This window comes from Macaca nemestrina, chromosome 13 (assembly GCF_043159975.1).
Source record: "Macaca nemestrina isolate mMacNem1 chromosome 13, mMacNem.hap1, whole genome shotgun sequence".
NCBI classification, from domain to species: domain Eukaryota; kingdom Metazoa; phylum Chordata; class Mammalia; order Primates; family Cercopithecidae; genus Macaca; species Macaca nemestrina.
In genome coordinates, this window is record NC_092137.1 from 26,101,170 (window position 1) to 26,122,966 (window position 21,797).

The 21,797-nt window shown below is 40.3% G+C and overlaps 1 protein-coding gene across 1 annotated transcript in view; it reads left to right on the forward strand.

Annotated features, from left to right (window-relative positions):
* The window catches only part of LOC105479792 (RAB10, member RAS oncogene family), a 106,700-nt gene that overhangs the window by 77,429 nt on the left and 7,474 nt on the right, over window positions 1-21,797 (forward strand). The window contains exons 3-5 of the mRNA XM_011738079.3: window positions 2,256-2,394; window positions 18,548-18,637; window positions 19,578-19,679. Coding sequence (XP_011736381.1) covers window positions 2,256-2,394; window positions 18,548-18,637; window positions 19,578-19,679 — 331 coding nt within the window. The remainder of the gene's footprint in view (window positions 1-2,255; window positions 2,395-18,547; window positions 18,638-19,577; window positions 19,680-21,797) is intronic.

The following is a 21,797-nucleotide window of genomic DNA, read 5'->3' on the forward strand; positions in this document are numbered from 1 at the left end:
CAACAGTAAAAAGACAAAAAACTGACAATCCAGGCCAGGCGCAGTGGCTCACTCCTGTAATCCCAGCACTTTGGGAGGCCAAGGAGGGCTGATCACCTGAGGTCAGGAGTTCGACACAAGCCTGGCCCACATGGTGAAACCCCATCTCTGCTAAAAATACAACAATTGGCTGGGCGTGGTGGTGGGCGCCTGTAATCCCAGCTGAAGCAGGAGAATCACTTGAACCCAGGAGGCAGAGGTTGCAGTGAGCCAAGACTGCGCCATTGCATTCCAGCCTGGGCAGCAAGATCAAAACTCCATCTCAAAAAAAAAAAAACCCCAAAACAAAAAACAAACAATCCAATTAGACAATGGACCCCCCCCAAAAAAAAAAAAAAAACCATAAACAGACATTTCACCGAAGAGCATGTGTTAATGGCAAATAAACACATGAAAAAATGTTCACCATCTTAGCCACAGGGAAACACAAATTAATGTGATGATGAAATAATGCTATATGCCCTCTTAGAACTACAGAAATAAAAAATAGTGACAGCATCAAATGCTGGTGAGGATACAGAGAAACTGGATCTTTTATATGTTGCTAGTGCAAATGTCAAGTGATAAAGCCACTCTGGAAAAAGTTGGCCAGTTTCTTACACACTTACCATATTACCCATAAATAACATTCCTGGGCATTTATTTCAAAGAAATGAAAAGTTATGTCCACATAGAAACCTATAAATGAATATTTTTAGAACTTTGTTATAGCCAAAAACTGGAAACAACCCTGAATGTCCTTCCATGGGTGAATGATTAAACAAATTGTGGTACATACATTCCGTAGAATGCTACTCAGCAATGGAATGGGACAGACCAGGATTACGTGCAAAAACTTGGAGAGGACCTCAAGAGCATTATGGTGAAAGAAGTGTCAAATGCGAGTTTCAAAAGGTAGCCTACTACATGATTCCACTTACATAACATTCTGGAAATGAAAAAAATATAAACATAGAAAACAGATTATTGATCAGAGTTTAGGGACTATGGAGAGTAAAGAGGTGATGTAATAGTTCTTTATCTTGTTTGTTGTGGTAGTTACACAAATCTGTACATGTAATAAATTGTAGAGAACTACTGTATATACACACATACACAAATATAAGTGCATGTAAAAAAAAAAAACCTGAAATATTAATAAGGTCTGTAGATTGTATCCAGTGTCTATTTTCTGGTTTTGCTATTATGCTGCAGTTATATAAGATGTTATCATTAGGAAAAGCTGGGTGAAAGGCACCCAGGACCTCTCTGCACAGTTTTGTAACTTCCTGTAAGGCTATAATTATTTCAGAATAAAAGTTTTAAAAATATTAACTCAAAAGAGGAACAGGGATAGTTGGAGAGATGTAAGGTTGAGATTGGGGTTTTTGCTTTATTTATTTTTTTGAGACAGTCTCGCTGTGTCACCCAAGCTGGAGTGCAGTGGCACTATCTCGCCTCACTGCAACCTGCACCCCCCGGGTTCATGCAGGTCTCTTACCTCAGCCTCCCGAGTAGGCGGGATTACAGCCACCATGCCTGGCTAATTTTTGTATTTTTAGTACAGATGGAGTTTTACCTTGTTGGTCAGGCTGGTCTTGAACTCCTGACCTTAAGTGATCTATCCGCCTCAGCCTCCCAGAGTGCTGGGATTACAGGTGTGAGCCACTGCGCCTGACCTTATTTTTGCTTTTGAAAAAAAAAAGATACTAAAACATGTTCGTACGCTGATGAGATGATCATAAAAGAGCAAAATGATGATACAAATGAGAGGGCATAGTTACAGGGGCAAAATATATCTTACACCTTTGGCTTTAAGCATTAAATAATGGAAAATACTACTATTTACATTTCTATCTTATTTATAAGTGAGGTTATCTTTACAACTTGTGGTTAATGATTCTAAATGTAAATGTGACTACACTATGGTATAGTTCTCTAATGTTCTAAAAATCCTAACTGCTTTTGTGTTACATTATGGAACTAAATTATTAAACAAAATGGAAAGAGTTTTTCTGGTGTTTGCTAGTGCTTATTCAATAACCTTGAGTTTTATGTGTCACTTCCTACTGTTTTGCCTTTTAGATTTTCATCCAGTATGAGTAGGTTATTAATTCCCTTCAACTAAAAAGTTTTTATATATACTTAGGAAAAACTATTTTATTCTTGTTTTGTCCTTTATGTGAAACGTAGTAATACCAAAATGCTTAATAGAAATTGTTGGCTGTTTATTTCAGGGATACAGCAGGCCAGGAGCGATTTCACACCATCACAACCTCCTACTACAGAGGCGCAATGGGTATCATGCTAGTATATGACATCACCAATGGTAAAAGTTTTGAAAACATCAGCAAATGGCTTAGAAACATAGATGAGGTAAGACCTAGAAATTGTATAAACGCTTCATGAACACACATTTGTGTGCTTGGTTAAGAAGAATAAATATTCCAATTGATCTTCAAGATACAATGTACTGTTGAAGTAATTATTACTGAAGTATTTCTATTTTCTAAAAGTTAATGTTGGCCGGGCATGGCGGCTTCATGCCTGTAATCCCAGAACTTTGGGAGGCTGAGACGGGAGGATCACCTGAAGTCAGGAGCTCAAGACCAGCCTGGCCAACATGGTAAAACCCTGTCACTACTAAAAATTACAAAAATTAGCTGAGCATGGTGGCGCGTGCCTGTCGTCCCAGCTACTCGAGAAGCCAAGGCAGAAGAACCTCTTGAACCTGGGAGGTAGACGTTACAATGAACCAAGATCGCGCCACTGCACTCCAGCCTGGGCAACAGGCTTTTTTTTGAGACTCTGTCTCAAAAAAAAAAAAAAAGTTAATGTTGTTATTCGCCTACGTTTTTCTTAAGTTTTTGGGCAGTCTATCTAGAGCCTCATTCAAGACAATTAGTAAATGACTCCAAAACTCTATATAGCCATCTTATAAGATGACCCCAAATAGAAGCTACCAGTGATTTTACAATGACTTTCTGGAAATGAATTTTTTCTTAATAAATTTTTATTGATTGAATGAATGAAATATCTAGTAGTAATTTTTAAAAACTTTATTTTTCATGTGACAGAAATATAATATTGCTTCTAGGCATTTTGAAATATATGGAATGCTAATACAGTAAAAACCTAAGAAAATAGTTCCATTGCACGTGAAAATGTTGTTTTTTTTCTGTATTTTGGTTTTTTTTTTTTTTTTTTTTTTTTTTGGAGACGGAGTCTCGCTGTGTCGCCCAGGCTGGAGTGCAATGGCCGGATCTCAGCTCACTGCAAGCTCCACCTCCCGCGTTTACGCCATTCTCCTGCCTCAGCCTCCCAAGTAGCTGGAACTACAGGCTCCTGCCACCACGCCCAGCTAGTTTTTTGTGTATTTTTAGTAGAGACGGGGTTTCACCGTGTTAGCCAGGATGGTCTCGATCTCCTGACCTTGTGATCCGCCCGTCTCGTCTTCCCAAAGTGCTGGGATTATAGGCTTGAGCCACCGCGCCCAGCCTATTTTGGGTTTTTTTGAGATAGAGTCTCACTTCATCACCCAGACTGGAATGCAGTGGCACGATCTTGGCTCTCTGCAATCTCTGCTTTCTGGGTTCAAGTGATTCTTGTGTCTCAGTGTCTTAAGTAGCTGGAATTACAGATATGCACCACCACACCCGGCTAATTTTTGTATTTGTAGTAGAGATGGGGGTCTCGCCATGTTGGCCAGGCTGGTCTTGAACTCCTGGCCTCAAGTGATCTGCCCACCTTGGCCTCCTGAAGTGCTAGGATTGCAGGCGTGAACCACCGCGCCCAGCCTGACGTCACTTTTTATAAGTTAAAGTTACGTTATCAAAGCATGTCTATTTCTTTGCTACAGCATAGGTGGCTTCTTGTTAAGAGTTGTTTTTCATGCCTTATTGCTACCTTCTAGGCTTTGAGTTTCATTGAGAGTAACTCTTTGAAGCAAGTTTTGGCCAGATACACAAAGAGCAAGTCTTAAACCAATATTAGACCCAAGATAATACCCCTAAGGGTAGCAATCCTAATGGCTCATAACCACTTTTTTGTTGCTACAATAAACCTTTAGGAGAAGCTTATTATTTTTTAATAATTAAAGATACACAGATCTTGGCCAGGTGTGGTGGCTTACGCCTGTAATCCCAGCACTCTGGGAGACCGAGGCAGGCGGATCACCTGAGGTCAGGAGTTTGAAACCAGTCTGGTCGACATGGTGAAACCCTGTCTCTATGAAAAACCCAAAAAAATTAGCTGGGCATGATGGTGGTCACCTGGAGTCTCAGCAACTTAGCAGGCCAAAGCAGGAGAATCACTTGAACCCAGGAGGCGGAGGAGGCTGCAGTGAGCCAAGATTCCACCACTGCACTCCATCCTGGGCAGCAGAATGCAACTCCGTCTCAAAAAAAAAGAAAAAGAAAATCTTGTTTCTCTGACATATTTAAAGGATTATATAACATGATAAAGAGGAACTTTACCCAGGAATGCCAGGGTCAGAACCTGTCAATGTAATATACCATATTAATAAAGGACAAAACTATACAATTATCTCAGTTCACACAGAAAAAACATTTGACACAATCCAGCATTCTTTTATGATTAAAACATTCGGCTGGGCGCAGTGGCTCATGCCTGTAAATCCCAGCACTTTGGGAGGCCGAGGTGAGTGGATCACCTGAGGTAAGGAGTTCGAGACCAGCCTGGCCAACATGGTGAAACCTCATCTCTACTAAAAATACGAAAATCAGCCAGGTGTGATGGCAAACGCCTGTAATCCCAGCTACTCAGAAGGCTGAGGCAGGAGAATCGCTTGAACCCGGGAGGTGGAGATTGCAGTAAGCCGAGATCGTGCCATTGCGCTTTAGCCTGGGCAACAGAGCAAGACTCTGTCTCAAAAAAAAGTCAACAAACTAGGAGTAGCAAAGAACTTCCTTAATCCTGTAAGTGACATCTATAAAAATACCACAGCTATTATACCTGTCCCTTAAGATCAAGAACATGGCAAGAATATCTGCTCTGGCCACTTCTGTTCAACATTATGCTGAGATTCCAGCCAGAGCTTAAAAAAGAAAAAAGAAAAGAGCCATCCAGAGTGAAACAACTATTTATAAATGGTAGAATATTTTATATAGAAAATCCTTAAAAACCCACAAACATATACCCAGAAAACTCTTAGAACTAATAAGTGAGTTCAGCAAGGTTACAAAGAAATGAGATCAAGATACAAAAATCAGCTTTATTTCTGTACACTAGCAATAACCTAAAAATTACATTGAGAATAAAATTCCATTTGTAATAATATCAAAGGGAAAAATTACTTAGGAGTAAATTTAACCAAAAGAGTATAAGACTTGTACACAGAAAACCACAAAATATTGTTGAAAGAAATTAAAGATCTAAACAATTAGATAGCCTGTATTTGTGAATTGGAAGACAATATTAAGATGGCATTACTACCCAAAGTGATCTACAGATTCAGTGCAATCCCTATCAAAATCCCAATTGCTTTTTTTTAAATTCCCCCTGTGGAAATTGACAAATTGACCCTAAAACTAATATAGACAGGCAAGGGACCCAGAGTAGCCAAAACAATCTTGAAAAGGAAGTACAAAGTTGTAAGACTTACACTTTCTGGTTTTAAAACTTAACCACTAAGCCACAGTAATCAAGACATTGTGATACTGACATAAGGATAGTCATAAAGATTAATTGAATAGTATTGAGAGTCTAAAAATAAACTCTTGTATATATGGTCAGTTGACTTTTAACAAGATGCCTGGACAATTCAATGGGCAAAAGAATAGTCTTTCCAACAAATGGTGCTGGGAAAACTGGCTATCCTTGTGTGGCAGAATGAAAGTTAGACACCTACTTCATACCATACAGAAAAGTTAACTCAAAATGGATCATGAAGGTTGGGCACGGTGGCCCCACCTGTAATCCCAACACTTTTGGGAGGCCAAGGTGGGTGGGTTGCTGGAGCCTAGGAGTTTGAGACCAGCCTGGGCAACATGGTGAAACCCCATCTCTACAAAAATATACAAAAAAAAAAAAAAATTAGCCGGGTATGGTGGCATGCACCTGTAGTTCCAGCTACCTGGGAGACTGAGGTGGGATCACTTGAGCCCAAGGAGGTTGAGGCTGCAGTGAACCATGATTGCACTACTACACTCCAGCCTGGGTGACAGAGTGAGACTCTGTCCCAAAAAAAAAAAAAAGAATCATGAACCAACATGTAAGATCCAAAGCCATGAAGTGGCAAAAGAAAAATGGATAAATTGGGCTACATAAAATTTAAAACCTTTGTGCTTTGAAGGTTCTACCATTTAGAAAGTAAAAAGCCAACCCACAGAATGGAAGAAAGGAGGGCAGACTCTAACAAGTGTTGACAAAGATGTAGAGAAATTGTAACCCTCATATATTGCTGGTAGAACTGTAGAATGATGCAGCTGGTTCGGAAGATATTTTGGCAGTTCTCAAAATGTTAAACATACAGTTACCTTATGACCAACAATTCTGCTCCTAGGTATTTACCCAAGAGAGTTAACAATATATATCCACAAAAGGTGTACACCAAGTATTTATAGCAGCATTATACACAATAGCCAAAAAAAATAGAAACAACCCAAACATCCATCACCTGATGAATGGATAAATGTGTACATTCATATAATGGAGTATCACTCAGCCATTAAAAGGCATGAAGTACTGATACATGGTACAATGTGGGTGCACCTTGAAAACGTTATGAAAGAAGCCAGACATAAAAGACCTTATATGATTCCCTTTAAATGAAATGCCCCAAATTGACAAAAACATAGAGACAGAAAGTAGATTCATGATTGCCAGGGGCTGGGCGTGATGTTTGGAGAGAAAAGAGTGATTGCTATGAGTACAGGTTTATAGGGGAATGATAAAAATATTCTAAAGTTCGTAGTGGTGATAGTAGAACTGCCTCGTAAATAACTAAAAAACAATGAATTGTATATTTTTACAGGGTGAATTTTATATGTGAATTATAAACTCAATAAAACTATTTTTTTAAAAACTGAATTGAGCTTTAACACCTTGCCTTACAATTACAGTTGACCCTTGAACAATGTGGGTTTGAACTACACAGGTAGAGTTGTTGTTATTATTTTGAGATGGAGTTTCGCTCTGTCACCCAGGCTGGAGTGCAGTGGCACGAACGTGGCTCACTGCAACCTCCGCCTCCCTGGTTTAAGTGATTATTCTGCCTCAGCCTCCTGAGTAGCTGGGACTACAGGTGCGTGCCGCCACTCCCAGCTAGTTTTTTTTTGTATTTTTTTAGTAGAGACGGGGTTTCACCATGTTGGTCAGGGTGGTTGGTCTAAAACTCCTGACTTTGTGATCCACCTGTCTCGGCCTCCCAGAGTGCTGGGATTACAGGCGTGAGCCACTGCGCCCCGCCAGTTGTTATTATTTTTTAATTAAAAAATATTTTTGAGATATGTGTCTCACCGTGTTGCCCAGGCTGGTCTTGAAACCCTGAGCTCCAGTAATTCTCCCATCTCAGCCTTCCTAGTATGCTAGGACTACATGTGCCAGCCACCATGCCTGACTCACAGGTCCACTTAATATACATTTTTTTCAACCAAAGGCAGATTGAAAATGCGAATTTTGACACTCACATATAATATAGGGTGGTGTGGGTCCTTTCTTCGTATATATGTCTGTTTCACAGGGCTGGCTGCAGTACTTGAGTATGCGTGGATTTTTGATAAAGGAAGTAGGGTCCTGGAACCAATCAGCCATTCCCCATGGATACTGAGGAGACTGTATTTCTTTTCTTTTTCTTTTCTTTTCTTTTCTTTTTTTCTTTCTTTCTGTCTTGTCTTTTTTTTTTTTTCTTTTTCTTTTTTTAAGAGAAAGGGTCTTGCTGTGTTGCCCAGGAGGCTGGTCTCAAATTCCTGGCCTCAAGCAATCTTTCCGTCTAAGCCTCCTGAGTTAGCTGGGACTTCAGGTGTGTGCCACTGTGCCACTCTTTGTATTTCTTTAGCAGAAGGAGACAAATACAAGTTTTCTGTTCCTTGGAATAGAGATAAGAAGTCACAATAGTTAGAATCCTGCTCCTGACGTTTTCTAGTAACATGACCTTGCTTATATACTCTTAAATCTGTGTTTTCTGAAGCGTGTTCTACTTTTTAGTAGTATTACTTGGCATATGATGTTCTATGGACAAATAAGTTAAATAGGTATTTTTATTATGCAATTTTTGTATGCTTTAGTGTGTTGCGAATGTCCAAGAGGGGAGTTACAATATGAAGGTTTTGAAACTTGTTGAGGTGAACTTTACGTCAAGGGACAACTCTTGGGATCAGTGTTTTAGAACGAGACTAAAGATGCAGCATGAACAACATAAATGATCCCCTATTTAGTGTTAAGAGTTGGAAAGGGCCAGCTGCGGTGGCTCATGCTTGTAATCCCAGCACTTTGGGAGGCCGAGGCGGGCGGATCACGAGATCAGGAGATTGAGACCATCCTGGCTAACACAGTGAAACCCCGTCTCTACTAAAAATACAAAAAAATTAGCCAGTCGTGGTGGCGGGCGCCTGTAGTCCCAGCTACTCAGGAGGCTGAGGCAGGAGAATGGCATGAACCCAGGAAGCAGAGCTTGCAGTGAGCTAAGATGGTGCCACTGCACTCCAGCCTGGGCAACAGAGCAAGACTCCAGTCTCAAAAAAAAAGAGGAGAAAGTACAAAGTTGTTAACATGTAAATAAAATAAGTACCTAACATAGCCTGGGAGGTGAGAGGAGCGACTTTAAACTGAGACCTGAGGAGATGAGAAGTTACCCAGAGAAGGATGGGACTGATACAAAAAGTGCAGTGGATTCTAATTGAAGACAGATAATATATCTTAATTTACTTTGGGTAGCTGGGGAACATAACTACCTTGGCTATAGGGATATTTAGAGAAAGGTACTTTGGACCAGATAGCTTAGGAAGGACAAATCCTTAGGAAACCCAAGTCTCAGATTATTTCTGTAATAGATATAAAAAGATGTTCTTCTTTTTTTTTTTTTTTTTTTTTGAGACGGAGTCTCGCTCTGTCGCCCAGGCTGGAGTGCAGTGGCCGGATCTCAGCTCACTGCAAGCTCCGCCTCCCGGGTTCACGCCATTCTCCTGCCTCAGCCTCCCGAGTAGCTGGGACTACAGGCGCCCGCCACCTCGCCCGGCTAGTTTTTTTGTATTTTTAGTAGAGACGGGGTTTCACCATGTTAGCCAGGATGGTCTCGATCTCCTGACCTTGTGATCCGCCCGTCTCGGCCTCCCAAAGGGCTGGGATTACAGGCTTGAGCCACCGTGCCCGGCCAAGATGTTCTTTTTTTTTTGAAACAGAGTCTTGTTCTGCCACCCAGGCTGGAATGCAGTGGCACAATCTCAGCTCACTGTACAAACTCTACCTCCCAGATTCAAGTGGTTCTCCTGCCTCAGCCTCCTGAGTAGCTGGGATTACAGGCACGTGCCACCACACCTGGCTAATTTTTGTATTTTTAGTAGAGACGGGGTTTCACCGTGTTGGTCAGGCCAGTCTTGAACTCCTGACCTCATGATCCGTCCTCAGGCTCCCAAAGTGCTGGGATTACAGGCGTGAGCCACCACACCCGGCCAAAAAGATGTTCTTTTAGCTCCAATTTTTACAAAGTAATGTCCCCTCCTCCCCCTTTTTTTTGAGACCGGGTTTCACTGTTTCCCAGGCTGGAGTGCAGTGGTGTGAACACAGCCCACTGTAGCCCAGACCTCCTGGGCAAATTAGCGCTTTAAAAAAAAAAAAGGAAAAAAAAATTAACAGGTTCTCATGTTACTAGTCAAATATCAGAACAACTTTGAGGCTTTTATTTGTGAAACATATATTGGTTTCTGAATGGTTTCATTATTATTAAACTTCAACATTCTTTTAAAGTATTTGTTGTTTCTATTTAATGATAGACAGTGATCTCTAAATCTGGGATTCTCAGTCAAGGACAGTTTTAATTTTGTCAATGTGTGGAGATATTTTTGGTTATCACAACTTGGGTACAAGAAGAATGCTGACCCAAAATGTCTGTATGGCCGAAGTTGAGAAACCTTGGTCTAAATGCACCTCTCTGTGTTAGTACCTTGGGAAAATTAACCATATTTTAAGCTAGTTACAGTCTGCATGTGTAATTCATAGAGATATATGTCCTCCTGCATAAATACGTCTCTTTATGGATATGTCTGTGTGGTGCAACTACCAATCTTTCTTTGGGTGTTTTTGCCTTAAGTGGTTGTAAACACAATGTGTATCTGACTGAAAAAAGATTAATGTACATGTTGGTATAAGAAAATGTATGAGAGAAGTTCTGTGTATTCTGAGTGCTGTTTTAGTGGTCCCCTGGCTCAGCAGTGAAGTCTTTAACCTCGTAATGCTTGCTTCTTATTGTTAGTAAGATCATCCAAGTAAGGATGATCTTAGGTGTGAAGATATGTATAGGACCGTGCACGGTGGCTCACACCTGTAATCCCAGCACTTCGGGAATCTTAGGTGGGAGGATTGCTTGAGCTTAGGAGTTTGAGACCAGCCTGAGCAACATAGCAAGACCTCATCTCTACTAAAAGTTTTTTTAAAGCCGGGTATGGCAGTGAATATCTGTGGTTCCAGCTATTTTTTAGGCTGAGGTGGGAGGATCACCTGAGCCCAGGAGATCAAGGCTGTAGTGAGCTATGATTGTAGCAGTGCATTCCAGCCTGGGTGACACAGTGAGACCTTGTCTCAGAAAAATAAAATAAATGAATTTTTAAAAGACTTCTATAATACCATTTTGACCTTTTTCTTAGTTTTTGTGTTTTGTTACTCAGAGAAGCATATCCCAGGTCTTTTCAGGTCTTAGCTTTACTTTTTTTTTTTAAAGACAGGGTCTCACTCTGTCAGGCTAGAGCGCAGTGGTACAATCACAGCTTACTGCAGCCTCTACCTCCTGTGCTCATGCTGTCCTCCCACCCTAGCCTCCCAGGTACCTTGAACCACAAACGTGCTCTATCATGTCTGGCTAATTTTTATTTTTGTAGCGATGGGGTCTCTCTATGTTGCCCTGGCTGGCCTCAAATTCTTGGGCTCAAGCAATCTTCCTGCCTTGGCTTCCCAGAATGTTGGGATTACACACATGAGCCACTGTGCGCAGCAGGCTTACTTTCAAATATATTTTTGAGCTAGAATCATATTTATGCTCTGAAATGCCACACATGTATAAAGAATTATACCTATTTCCTCACTAGCCCCAGAATGCTGATGTGCGTTGGCGTGGAGGTGTAGTAGGTTGTAAATTGGTGGTCACATTGCTAAAGCTTTTTTTAAAAACAGGCTGAAAATACCTTAACACTTACAAATTTATATATAAGGTAATTTTCCTTTTTTTGTACTTCATTGATCATTTATTTATTGGCTTCGGCTTCCTTCCATCGGCCTGCTTACACGTAACTTACAGGTGTTCTTAGTAGAAGAGTGGCTTCTAAAGCTACGGATAATTTTTCTTCTCTTTGAGTGGAGGTTCATGTTAGTGTCTCTGGTAACTTGCAGTGTCTGGTAGTGATTAGGATATGGGTAGATTATTACAGGTCACTGTGATAATTTGTCCATTTAGTAGCTGGGAGCCTTTTAAAACCATGCTTCTGTACTTTTTTTGGGATCATGAACCCCTTTGAGAAATTAGAATCTTACCAGAATGATGTACTTATACAACTTTCAAAGTTTTATGTGTGCTCCTTGAAATTAATGATGTCCCTGAAGTCCATCCTTAGATTCTGAGATTAAAATGCCTCTTACTGACTCTTAGCACATGGCAGGATTTTAGGAGCACCTGGTATATTGCTGCTTATTACTGGATATTTGCCAGGTTGCCTTTGTTTTAGCAGTAACATAAATTAAGAGGCACTAAATTCAGGTAAGACCATGGAATCCCTAAATACAGAGTTTTGTTTTTTTTTTTCTTGAGACAGAGTCTCGCTCTGTTGCCCAGGCTGGAGTGCAGTGACGTGATCTTGGCTCACTGCAAGCTCCGCCTTCCAGGTTCACACCATTCTCCTGCCTCAGCCTCCTGAGTAGCTGGGACTACAGGCACCCGCCACCACGCCCGGCTAATTTTTCGTATTTTTAGTAGAGACGGGGTTTCACCGGGTTAGCCAGGATAGTTTCGATATGCTGACCTCGTGATCCGCCTGCCTCGGCCTCCCAAAGTGCTGGGATTACAGGCGTGAGCCACTGCACCTGGCCAGCAAGTTTCTTTATAGTATATTATAATTTTTTTTTTTTTTTCAAGGCGGAGTCTCACTGTGTTACCCAGGCTGGAGTGCAGTGGTGTGATCTCAGCTTACTGCAACCTCCACTTCCTGGGTTCAAGTGATTGTCCTGCCTCACCTTCCAAGTAGCTGAGATTACAGACGTGCACCACCACTCCTGGCTAATTTTAGTAATTTTAGTAGAGACAGAGATTTGCCATATTGGCCAGGCTGGTCTCGAACTCCTGACCTCATGTGATCCACCCGCCTCAGCCTCCCAAAGTGCTGGGATTACAGGTGTGAGCCACCACACTCGGCGTAATTTTTCTTTGTTAAGCTTGTGATTCTACTAAGGGTATCTTCCCTGCAACAAAAGAGTTGTTTTCTCCCTAATCCCACCTTTGTCTGCCCCCTTTTAAACTGTCATTGATCCTTGAACTGCAGTTCTACTTACACATGGATATTTTTGTTTAAAGAGATGGGGACTCACAGTGTTGCCCAGGCTGGTTTCAAACTCCAGGGGTCAAGTGATTCTTCCTCCTCAGCCTCCCAAGAAGCTGGGATTACAGGTGTGTGCCACCACACCCAGCTCTATAAACAGATTTTTAAAAACAAATATTTTAGAAAAAATTTTAGATTCTTGCAACAATTTGAAAAACTCACAGACAAGCCATATAACCTAGAAATATTGGCGGCAGGGGCGGGGGGAGATTAAGAAAAAGTTAAGTATTTTGTGAATGTATAAAGTATATGTAGATACTAGTCTATTTTATTACTACCATAAACTATACACAGATCTATTATTAAAAGTTTAAATTTATCAACACTCACACACACAAAACAGAGCCCATACATGGCACCTTTTGCAGTCAAGAGAAATGTAAACAGAGATGCAGTATTAAATCATAACTGCATAAAAATAACTGTAATACATACTGTACTACTGTGATAATTCTGTAGCCACCTCCTGTTGCTATTTTGGTGAGCTCATATGTTTCCAAGTGTCTGCTTAAAACACCATGTGATGCGGATCATCTCCCAGTGAACAGTTTGTGTCTCCAGTAAATCCCATATTGCAATCAAAAGTGATCTTTTGTGGTTCTTGCGTGTTTTCATCGTGTCTAGTGCAATACCGTAAACCTTGAATAACACCATCAGACCTATACAGGGTGCCACTAGTGATGCCAGAAGCACTCCTGAGAAGCAGAAAAGTCATTACATTACAAGAAAAAGTTGAATTGCTTAATACGTACTGTAAAATGAGGTCTGCAGCTGTGGTTGCCCGTTATTTCAAAATAAATTAATCCAGCATAAGGACCATTTTAAATAAAAGAAAATTTGTGAAGCCATCACTGCAGCCACAGCAGTAGGTGTGAAACTTTGCACTTTTTACAGAACACCTTTTTATCTTGTGTTGAAAATGCAGCTTTTATGTAGGTACAGGATTGCTGTAAGAAAGGCATACTTGTAGGCCCGGCGCGGTGGCTCACGCCTGTAATCCCAGCACTTTGGGAGGCTGAGGCAGGCTGATCATGAGGTCAGGAGATCAAGACCATCCTGGCTAATCCAGTGAAGCCCCATCTCTACTAAAAATACAAAAAACTAGCTGGGCGAGATGGCGGGCGCCTGTAGTCCCAGCTACTTGGGAGGCTGAGACAGGAGAAGGGCGTGAACCTGGGAGGCAGAGCTTGCAGTGAGCTGAGATCACGCCACTGCACTCCAGCCTGGGCGACAGAGCGAGACTCCGCCTCAAAAAAAAAAAAAAAAAAAAAAAGGCATACTTGTAGACTATGATATTCAAGAAAAAGTGAAGTTATTTTATGACAACTTAAAAATGAAAGAGAAGCTAGAGGAGTTCATGCCAGCAAAGGATGGTTTGATAATTTTAGAAAGAGGTTTGGCCTAAAAATGGCAGGATAACATGAGAAGCAGCTTCTGCTAAGACACAGCAGACAAGTTCCTGGGCACCATTAAGAAAATCATTGAGGAAAAAGGATATCTGCCTGAACAAGTCTTTAATGCAATTAAAAGTGTCCTATTATCGGGATGGCGGGGAGGGGGGCAGGCCGCAAAGGACATGAGTGTTAGGAAAAGAAGAAAGCACAGGGAATTAAGGCAGGAAGGGATAGGCTAACTACTGTTTTGTGCAAATGCAGTTGGGTTTATGATCAGGACTGATTGCCCGTATGTATAAAGTTGCTAACCCCCAAGACTTGAAGGGAAAAGTCTTTTGAAGCTGCCAGTTTTTTGATCATTCAACAAGAAGACCTGAACACTGAGAATCCTTTTTCTGGATTGGTTCCATCAATACTTTGTCCCTGAAATCAGGAAATACCTTGCCATGATGGGACTGCCCTTTAAAGTTCTTTTGATATTGGACAGTGCCCCTGGCCACCCAGAATCCCATGAGTTTAACACCGAAAGCATCAAAGTGGTCTCCTTGCCCCTAAACACAGTGTCTCTAATTCAGCATCTAGATCAGGGGTCGTGAGGACCTTTAAGGTTAATAACGCACGGTACTCTAACCTCAATAGAACAGCATGAAAATCTGGAGGGATTACACCGCTGAAAATACCATCATTATAGAAAAAGCCGTGAAAGCCATCAAGCACAAAACAGTAACTTCCTGCTGGAGAAAACTGTGTGCCGATGTTGAGCATGATTTCCCAGGATTTTAGCAGAGCCAGTCAAGGAATTTGTGAAAGAGACTGTGGATAAGACAAGAGCTAATAGACACCAACCAGAGGAGTCAACAGAAGATGATTTAATGAAGATGCTGGTGCTTCCAAACCAGCACTAGACGACAAGGAAGAAGACAAAGAAGTAGTGCTAGAAAACAAATTGACTGTAGGCAGTCTGGCAGAATGGTTCTGATTATTCAAGACTGCTTTAGACTTACTGTACAACATGGACCATTATATGATACAGGCACTGAAACTGAAGCAAATGATGAAAGAAGGATTGGTTTTATATAGAAATATTTTTTAAAGAAATGAAAAAGCAAAAAAGAAATTACAGTGTTTTTCCATAAAGTTACACTGAGTGTGCCTGCCTCCCCTTCCACCTTCTCTACCTCTTCTGCCTCTGCCTCCCCTGAGAAAGCAAGACCAACCCCCTCCTCTTTCTCCTCCTCAGCCTACTCAATTTGAAGACATTGAGGATGAAGACCTTTATGATGATCTACTTCCACTTAATGAATAGTAAATATATTTTTCTTCCTTATGATTTTCTTAATAACATTTTCTTTTCTCTAACTTTATGGTAAGAATACAGTATAGAATACATATATAAATATATGTTAATCGACTGTTACTGATAATGCTTCTGGTTAGCAGCAGGCTGTTACTAGTTAAGTGTTTGGGGAGTCAAAAGTTATACATGGCACCCCCTTACCCCCATTGTTCAAGGGTCAACTGTATGTTGTTTCAAATCAGCATATTTTATAACTTTTCTAGATTTTGTTTTCCTATAGCTACAGAAAATGAAGTAACCACAGCCATTTGGCAGTTTTGCTGTTGTTGTTTTTCTTTTTGTTGTTGTTGCTTTTTTTTTTTTTTTTTGATACAGGGTCTTGCCTTGTTGCCCTGGCTGGAGTGCAGTGGCGATGATAATAGTTCACTCCAGCCTTGAGCCCTTGGGCTCAAGTGTGCCTCCTGCCTCGGCCTCTTAAAGTGGTGGGATTACAGGCATGAGCCCCCGTGCTCAGCCTGTTGTTGTTTTTGAATAGTTTTTAAAATTGTGGTAAAACACATACAACATGAAATTTTCATTTTAACCATTATTTTGGTGTATAGTTCAGTGGTGTTAGGTACATTCTACTGTTGTGCAACCATCACCACCATCCATCTCCAGAACTTTTTCATCTTTCTGAACTGAAGCTTTTCATCCATTAAACAATAATTTCTGTCTCCCCCTTTCCCCAGCTCCTGGCAACTGTCACCATTCTATTTTCTATGAATTTGACTATTATAGGTACCTCATATAAGTGGAATCATATAGTATTTGTTCAATTTGTAAGTAATTTACTTCATTTAACAAAGTTTTCAAGGTTCATCTACATTATAGCATGTGTCAGAACTTGTTTGTTTTTTAAGGCTGAATAATATTCCATTGTTTTTATATGCCATGTTCTGTTTATTTATTCACCCATTGTTGGATATGTGGGTTGTTTTTGCTCTTTTACTATTGTGAATAATGTTGCTCTGAACACTGGTGTACAAATATCTGAGTCCCTGCTTTAAATTCTTTTGCGTGTGTACCCATAAGTATAATTGCTGGATCATATGATAATTCTATGTTTAACCTTTTGAGGAATCACCAGACTTTTCCACCGTGATTGCACCATTTTACATACCTACCAACAGTACACAAAGGTTTCGGTTTCTCCACATCCTCACCAATATGTGTTTTCTGTTTTATTAATGGCAGCCATACTAATGGGTATGTAGTGTATCTCATTGTGGTTTTGATTTGCATTTTCTAATGTTAGTGATATTGAGCATCTTTTCATGTACATATTTGTTTGTGTATCTTCTTTGGAGAAATGTCTATTCAGATCCTTTGCTTGCATTTTTCTTTTTCTTTTCTTTTTTTTTCTTTTTTCCAGACAAGGTCTTGCTCTGTTCCCCAGGCTGGAGTTCAGTGGCATGATGATCATGGCTCACTGCAGCCTCAACTTCCCAGGCTCAAGTGATTCTCCTACCACAGCCTCCTAAGTAGCTGGGACTGCAGGCACACACCACCATGCCTGGCTAATTTTAAAATTTTTTGTAGAGATGAGGTCTCACAGTGTTACTCAGGCTAGTCTCGAACTCCTGGGCTCAGGCGATTTTCTGCCTCGGCCTCCCAAAGTGCTGTCATTGTTTTTTGTTGTTGTTAGGAGTTTTAGGTGTTTTTTATATATTTTAGGTATTATTCCCTTTTCAGATATTTTCTCCTGTTCGTGGTTTGTCTTTTCATTCTCTTGATAGTGTCCTTTGTTGTACAATAGTTTTTAACTTTGATGAAGTACAGTTTATCTACTTTTTCTTTCATTGCCTGTGCTTTTGATATCATATCAAAGAAACCATTGCCAAATCCACTGTCCTGAAGCTTTTCCCTGTGTTTTCTTCTAAGAGTTTTATAGTTTGAGGTCTTTGATCTATTTCAAGTTAATTTTTTTTTATGGTTTAAAATAAGGATCCAGTTTCATTCTTTTGCATGTGGATATCTGATTTTCCTAGTGCTATTTATTGAGAAGACTGTCCTTTCCTTATTGACTGATTTTGGCATCCTTGTTGAGGATCATTTGACTAAGTATGTGAGGATTTATTTCTGGGCTCTCTGTTCCATTCCATTAGTCTGTGTATCTGTCCTTATGCTAGTTCTACACTTTTTGATTTGTAGTGAAGTTCTGAAATTTGACTCCCACAGCTAATATTACTTTGGCTGGGCTCAGTGGCTCATGCCTGTAATCCTAGCTCTTTGGGAGGCCAAGCGGGGTAGGTCACTTGAGGCCAGGAGTTTGGGATCAGCCTGGCCAACATGGCAGAAACCCCTGTCTCTACTGAAAAACTACAAAAATTAGCTGGCATGGTAGCACACACACCTGTAGTCCCAGCTACTCGCAGCTACTCAGGAGGCTAAGGCAGGAGAATCACTTGAACTTGGGAGGCAGAAGTTGCAGTAATCTGAGATCACACCACTGCATTCCAGCCTGGGCAACAGAACGAGGCTCTGTCTCAAAAAGAGAGATTATTTTGATGTTAGATTCCATGTGAATTTTTGGATAGATCTTTCTATTTCTGCAAAAATTGTCATTGGGATCTTAAGGGGACAACCACTTGTTTTTAACTGATTTTTCTGCATGGACCTCCTTGTGCCATAGCAATACAGCTATTTGAGACTTTAAAGTCTCTATACAATTTTTAATTAAGGCTTCTATGGGGTAGTATGCATTATAAAATCTGAAATGATCCAGCCTGGATTTAGATTATGCAAGTTTCTTTGCCTCTGTCTTCTCTTTTGGTAAGAAAGAGCATACCTAGAAAGCAGACAGCCTCCTTTAGGGAGGAAATAATATTTGACATGGATATGTCTTGAGAATTGTGTTTCTTTTGCCAGGTAATCTAAGCATTTGTGTAGGCTTTTAGCATGGGGTAGTTTTAGGGTGACTGCTTTAAAACTTTAAAGCTATAGAAATGACATTCTAAATTGAGAATAAAGTCACTTTTAAAGACTGTTAAGCCATAATTCATGGTAGTATGTAAAAGTAAAATTTTATTTCATTTTAGCATGCCAATGAAGATGTGGAAAGAATGTTACTAGGAAACAAGTGTGATATGGACGACAAAAGAGTTGTACCTAAAGGAAAAGGAGAACAGGTAAAAATCTGAATTAAACTGATATTCTGCTCTTTGTGAATGTAATGCTGCTTTTGATTATTATTATTATTATTATTATTTTTTTTTTTTTTTATTTTGAGACGGAGTCTGGCTCTGCTGCCCAGGCTGGAGTGCAGTGGCCGGATCTCAGCTCACTGCAAGCTCCGCCTCCCGGGTTTACGCCATTCTCCTGCCTCAGCCTCCCGAGTAGCTGGAACTGCAGGCGCCCACCACCTCGCCCGGCTAGTTGTTTTTTGTATTTTTTTAGTAGAGATGGGGTTTCACCGTGTTAGCCAGGATGGTCTCGATTTCCTGACCTCGTGATCCACCCATCTCAGCCTCCCAAAGTGCTAGGATTACAGGCTTGAGCCACCGCGCCCGGCCGCTTTTGATTATTTTTATAGTAATAGTGATGGAATGCACTAAGCTAATTACATAGTTTTTAAAATACTTGTTGGAAATATTTTATTATTTGAATGAATTTGTTTTTTAGTGCATATTTAACATATATGGGGGCATCAAATGTTCCCATAGTATTTTTATCCTTATTTAAACTACAAAGAGAGAAAAATGTAAGTCAGTAATCCTCAATTTTTAAACTTAGGACTTTAAGGAGATGTATCAATTTGTATGGTTCTAAAATGTGACAGTCAGCCTGCGGTGAGCAGAAATTAGACCCTGAGAAGTCAGGTTGAGCTTCTCGTAAGTTTGCCCCCAGGATGAAGTATCTGTTTTAGTACTATATCTGAAATAAACTTTTGGGGTAAGGAGATTACTTTTGTTTGTTTTATGAAAGAGCTTGACTTGCTGAAATATTCTGTGTTATATATTCTAGTTGGGACCACTGCCTTCAGAATAAGATTAATATTTAAGATGTTAAAGTCAGCAATTGGCAACCCATGCTTGATAATTTTATGATGATATTTTGTTTCTGTTTTAGATTGCAAGGGAGCATGGTATTAGGTTTTTTGAGACTAGTGCAAAAGCAAATATAAACATCGAAAAGGCGTTCCTCACGTTAGCTGAAGATATCCTTCGAAAGGTAGGTTCCTATTTTTACTTCCTGCCAGGTACCTGAGTGTATCTCTGTTGAATATTTTGTCTATTCTGAAGTACTGTATTTACATACAGAATTTGAGTTTGGGCGGTATTGTTTCTGTAGGGCAGCAGTCCCCAGCTTTTTTGGCACCAAGCACTGGTTTTGTGGAAGATAATTTTTCCATGGACCGTATTGGGTGAAACTGCCCCACCTCAGATCATGAGGCGTTAGATCTTCCTAAGGAGCGTGCAATGTAGATCCCTTGCACGTGCAGTTCACAGTGGGGTTTGCACTCCTGTGAGAATCTAATGCTACCACTGATCTGACGAGAGGCGAAGCTCAGGTAGCAAGCTCCACAGTCACTGTCTAGTCCCTAGTTCCATTATTTTTTCCAGTTTTTTATCTTTTCTAGCCTTTTTATTATTGGATTCATTTCTCTTAATGAGTACTTTGCAGTCTCAGATAATTTAGGAAATTTTAAGATAAGAAATGAATCTATTAAGTAGTTATTGCCACAGAATTGCTATTCTGCCATATTAGTCACTTCTCAGGCAAATAAAGGGCATGTACATATTCTGTACATACTGAATAAAACCTATTATGTAAGAAAATAAATAATGCTGAAAATGTGATCTTGAGGAATGCATGTTTTACCTCAGGTTTGTTTCTGGGTTTAAGATTTGTGACTCTCAATATTTGCTGGTATAAGTAACATGTAGCCAAATTAGGAAATCCGATTTTCATATTTTCCCTCAAGTGACTAGGTATAATGCATGGATTTGGTTATGAATCCTGAATTATCTGTTCAATCTGTTGTAATTTTAAATGCAAATAAATACAGATAAAATCTGACATACATTGGCCAGGCGCGGTGGCTCACATCTCTAATCCCAGCATTTTGGGAGGCTGAGGCAGGCGGATCACGAGGTCAGGAGATGAGACCATCCTGGCCAACACGGTGAAACCCCATCTCTACTAAAAATACAAAAATTAGCTGGGTGTGGTGGCACATGCCTGTAATCCTAGCTTCTTTGGAGGCTGAGGCAGAAGAATCCCTCGAACCAGGGAGTCAGAGGTTGCAGTGAACCGAGATAACGCCACTGCACGCCAGCCTGGCAACAGACCAAGACTCCATCGCAAAAAAAAAAAAAAAAAAAAAAAATTCTGACACACATCCTAAAAGAGAAGCAGATGTTGTATAGTAGAAAATGTAATTACATTTGGTAACCTTTCTATTTTTATATTTGAAATATTAATATTTTTTCTAAAACCGACCTATATAAAAGGTAGATGTTTGTTTTTACATTTTCTTAACCAACCAGTTTTTTTTCTTTCTCCACTTTGGAAGGACAGAGACATTAGCTGTAATAAAGGTGGTATGTCACATATAAATCTAGTGAAATTTCTGAGCAATTACAAGAGATTGGGTTGAAATACTTACATTGAAGTAAATTCTTTATATAGAGTGACTAAAACCAAGGGACCTAATTTTTAGAGTGAAATGTAGGTATCTGTTTACTACAATTGAATATTCAAACTGGAAAAAACAGTCATCAGTTATTGCTCTTTAATGGGGCTAAAAAATTGGTGCCCTTTTGAATCTGCCAGCTTCCTTTGCATATCATGTTTTGGGACTTCCTGCTTTAGGAGATGTTTTTCTATGAGAATCCAGTCAGATCAAAAATTGAATTTTATTTCAGAGAATGAGAGAGGCTGACAACAATTAAACTAAGTATAAAAGATCTCCATAGTGTGTGTATTGAGTGATAAAAAGCAAATTAGGGGCTGGGCACTGTGGCTCATGCCTGTAATCCCAGCACTTTGGGAGGCTGAGGCCGGTGGATCACGAGGTCAAGAGATTGAGACCATCCTGGCTAACCCGGTGAAGCCCCGTCTCTACTAAGAATACAAAAAACTAGCCGGGCGTGGTGGCGGGCGCCTGTAGTCCCAGCTACTGGGAAGGCTGAGGCAGGAGAATGGTGTGAACCCAGGAGGCGGAGCTTGCAGTGAGCCGAGATCACGCCACTGCACTCCAGCGTGGGCGACAGAGCGAGACTCCGTCTCAAAAAAAAAAAAAAAGGATATAAAATGTGAAGTGATCTCATTTTTCAAGATTATATG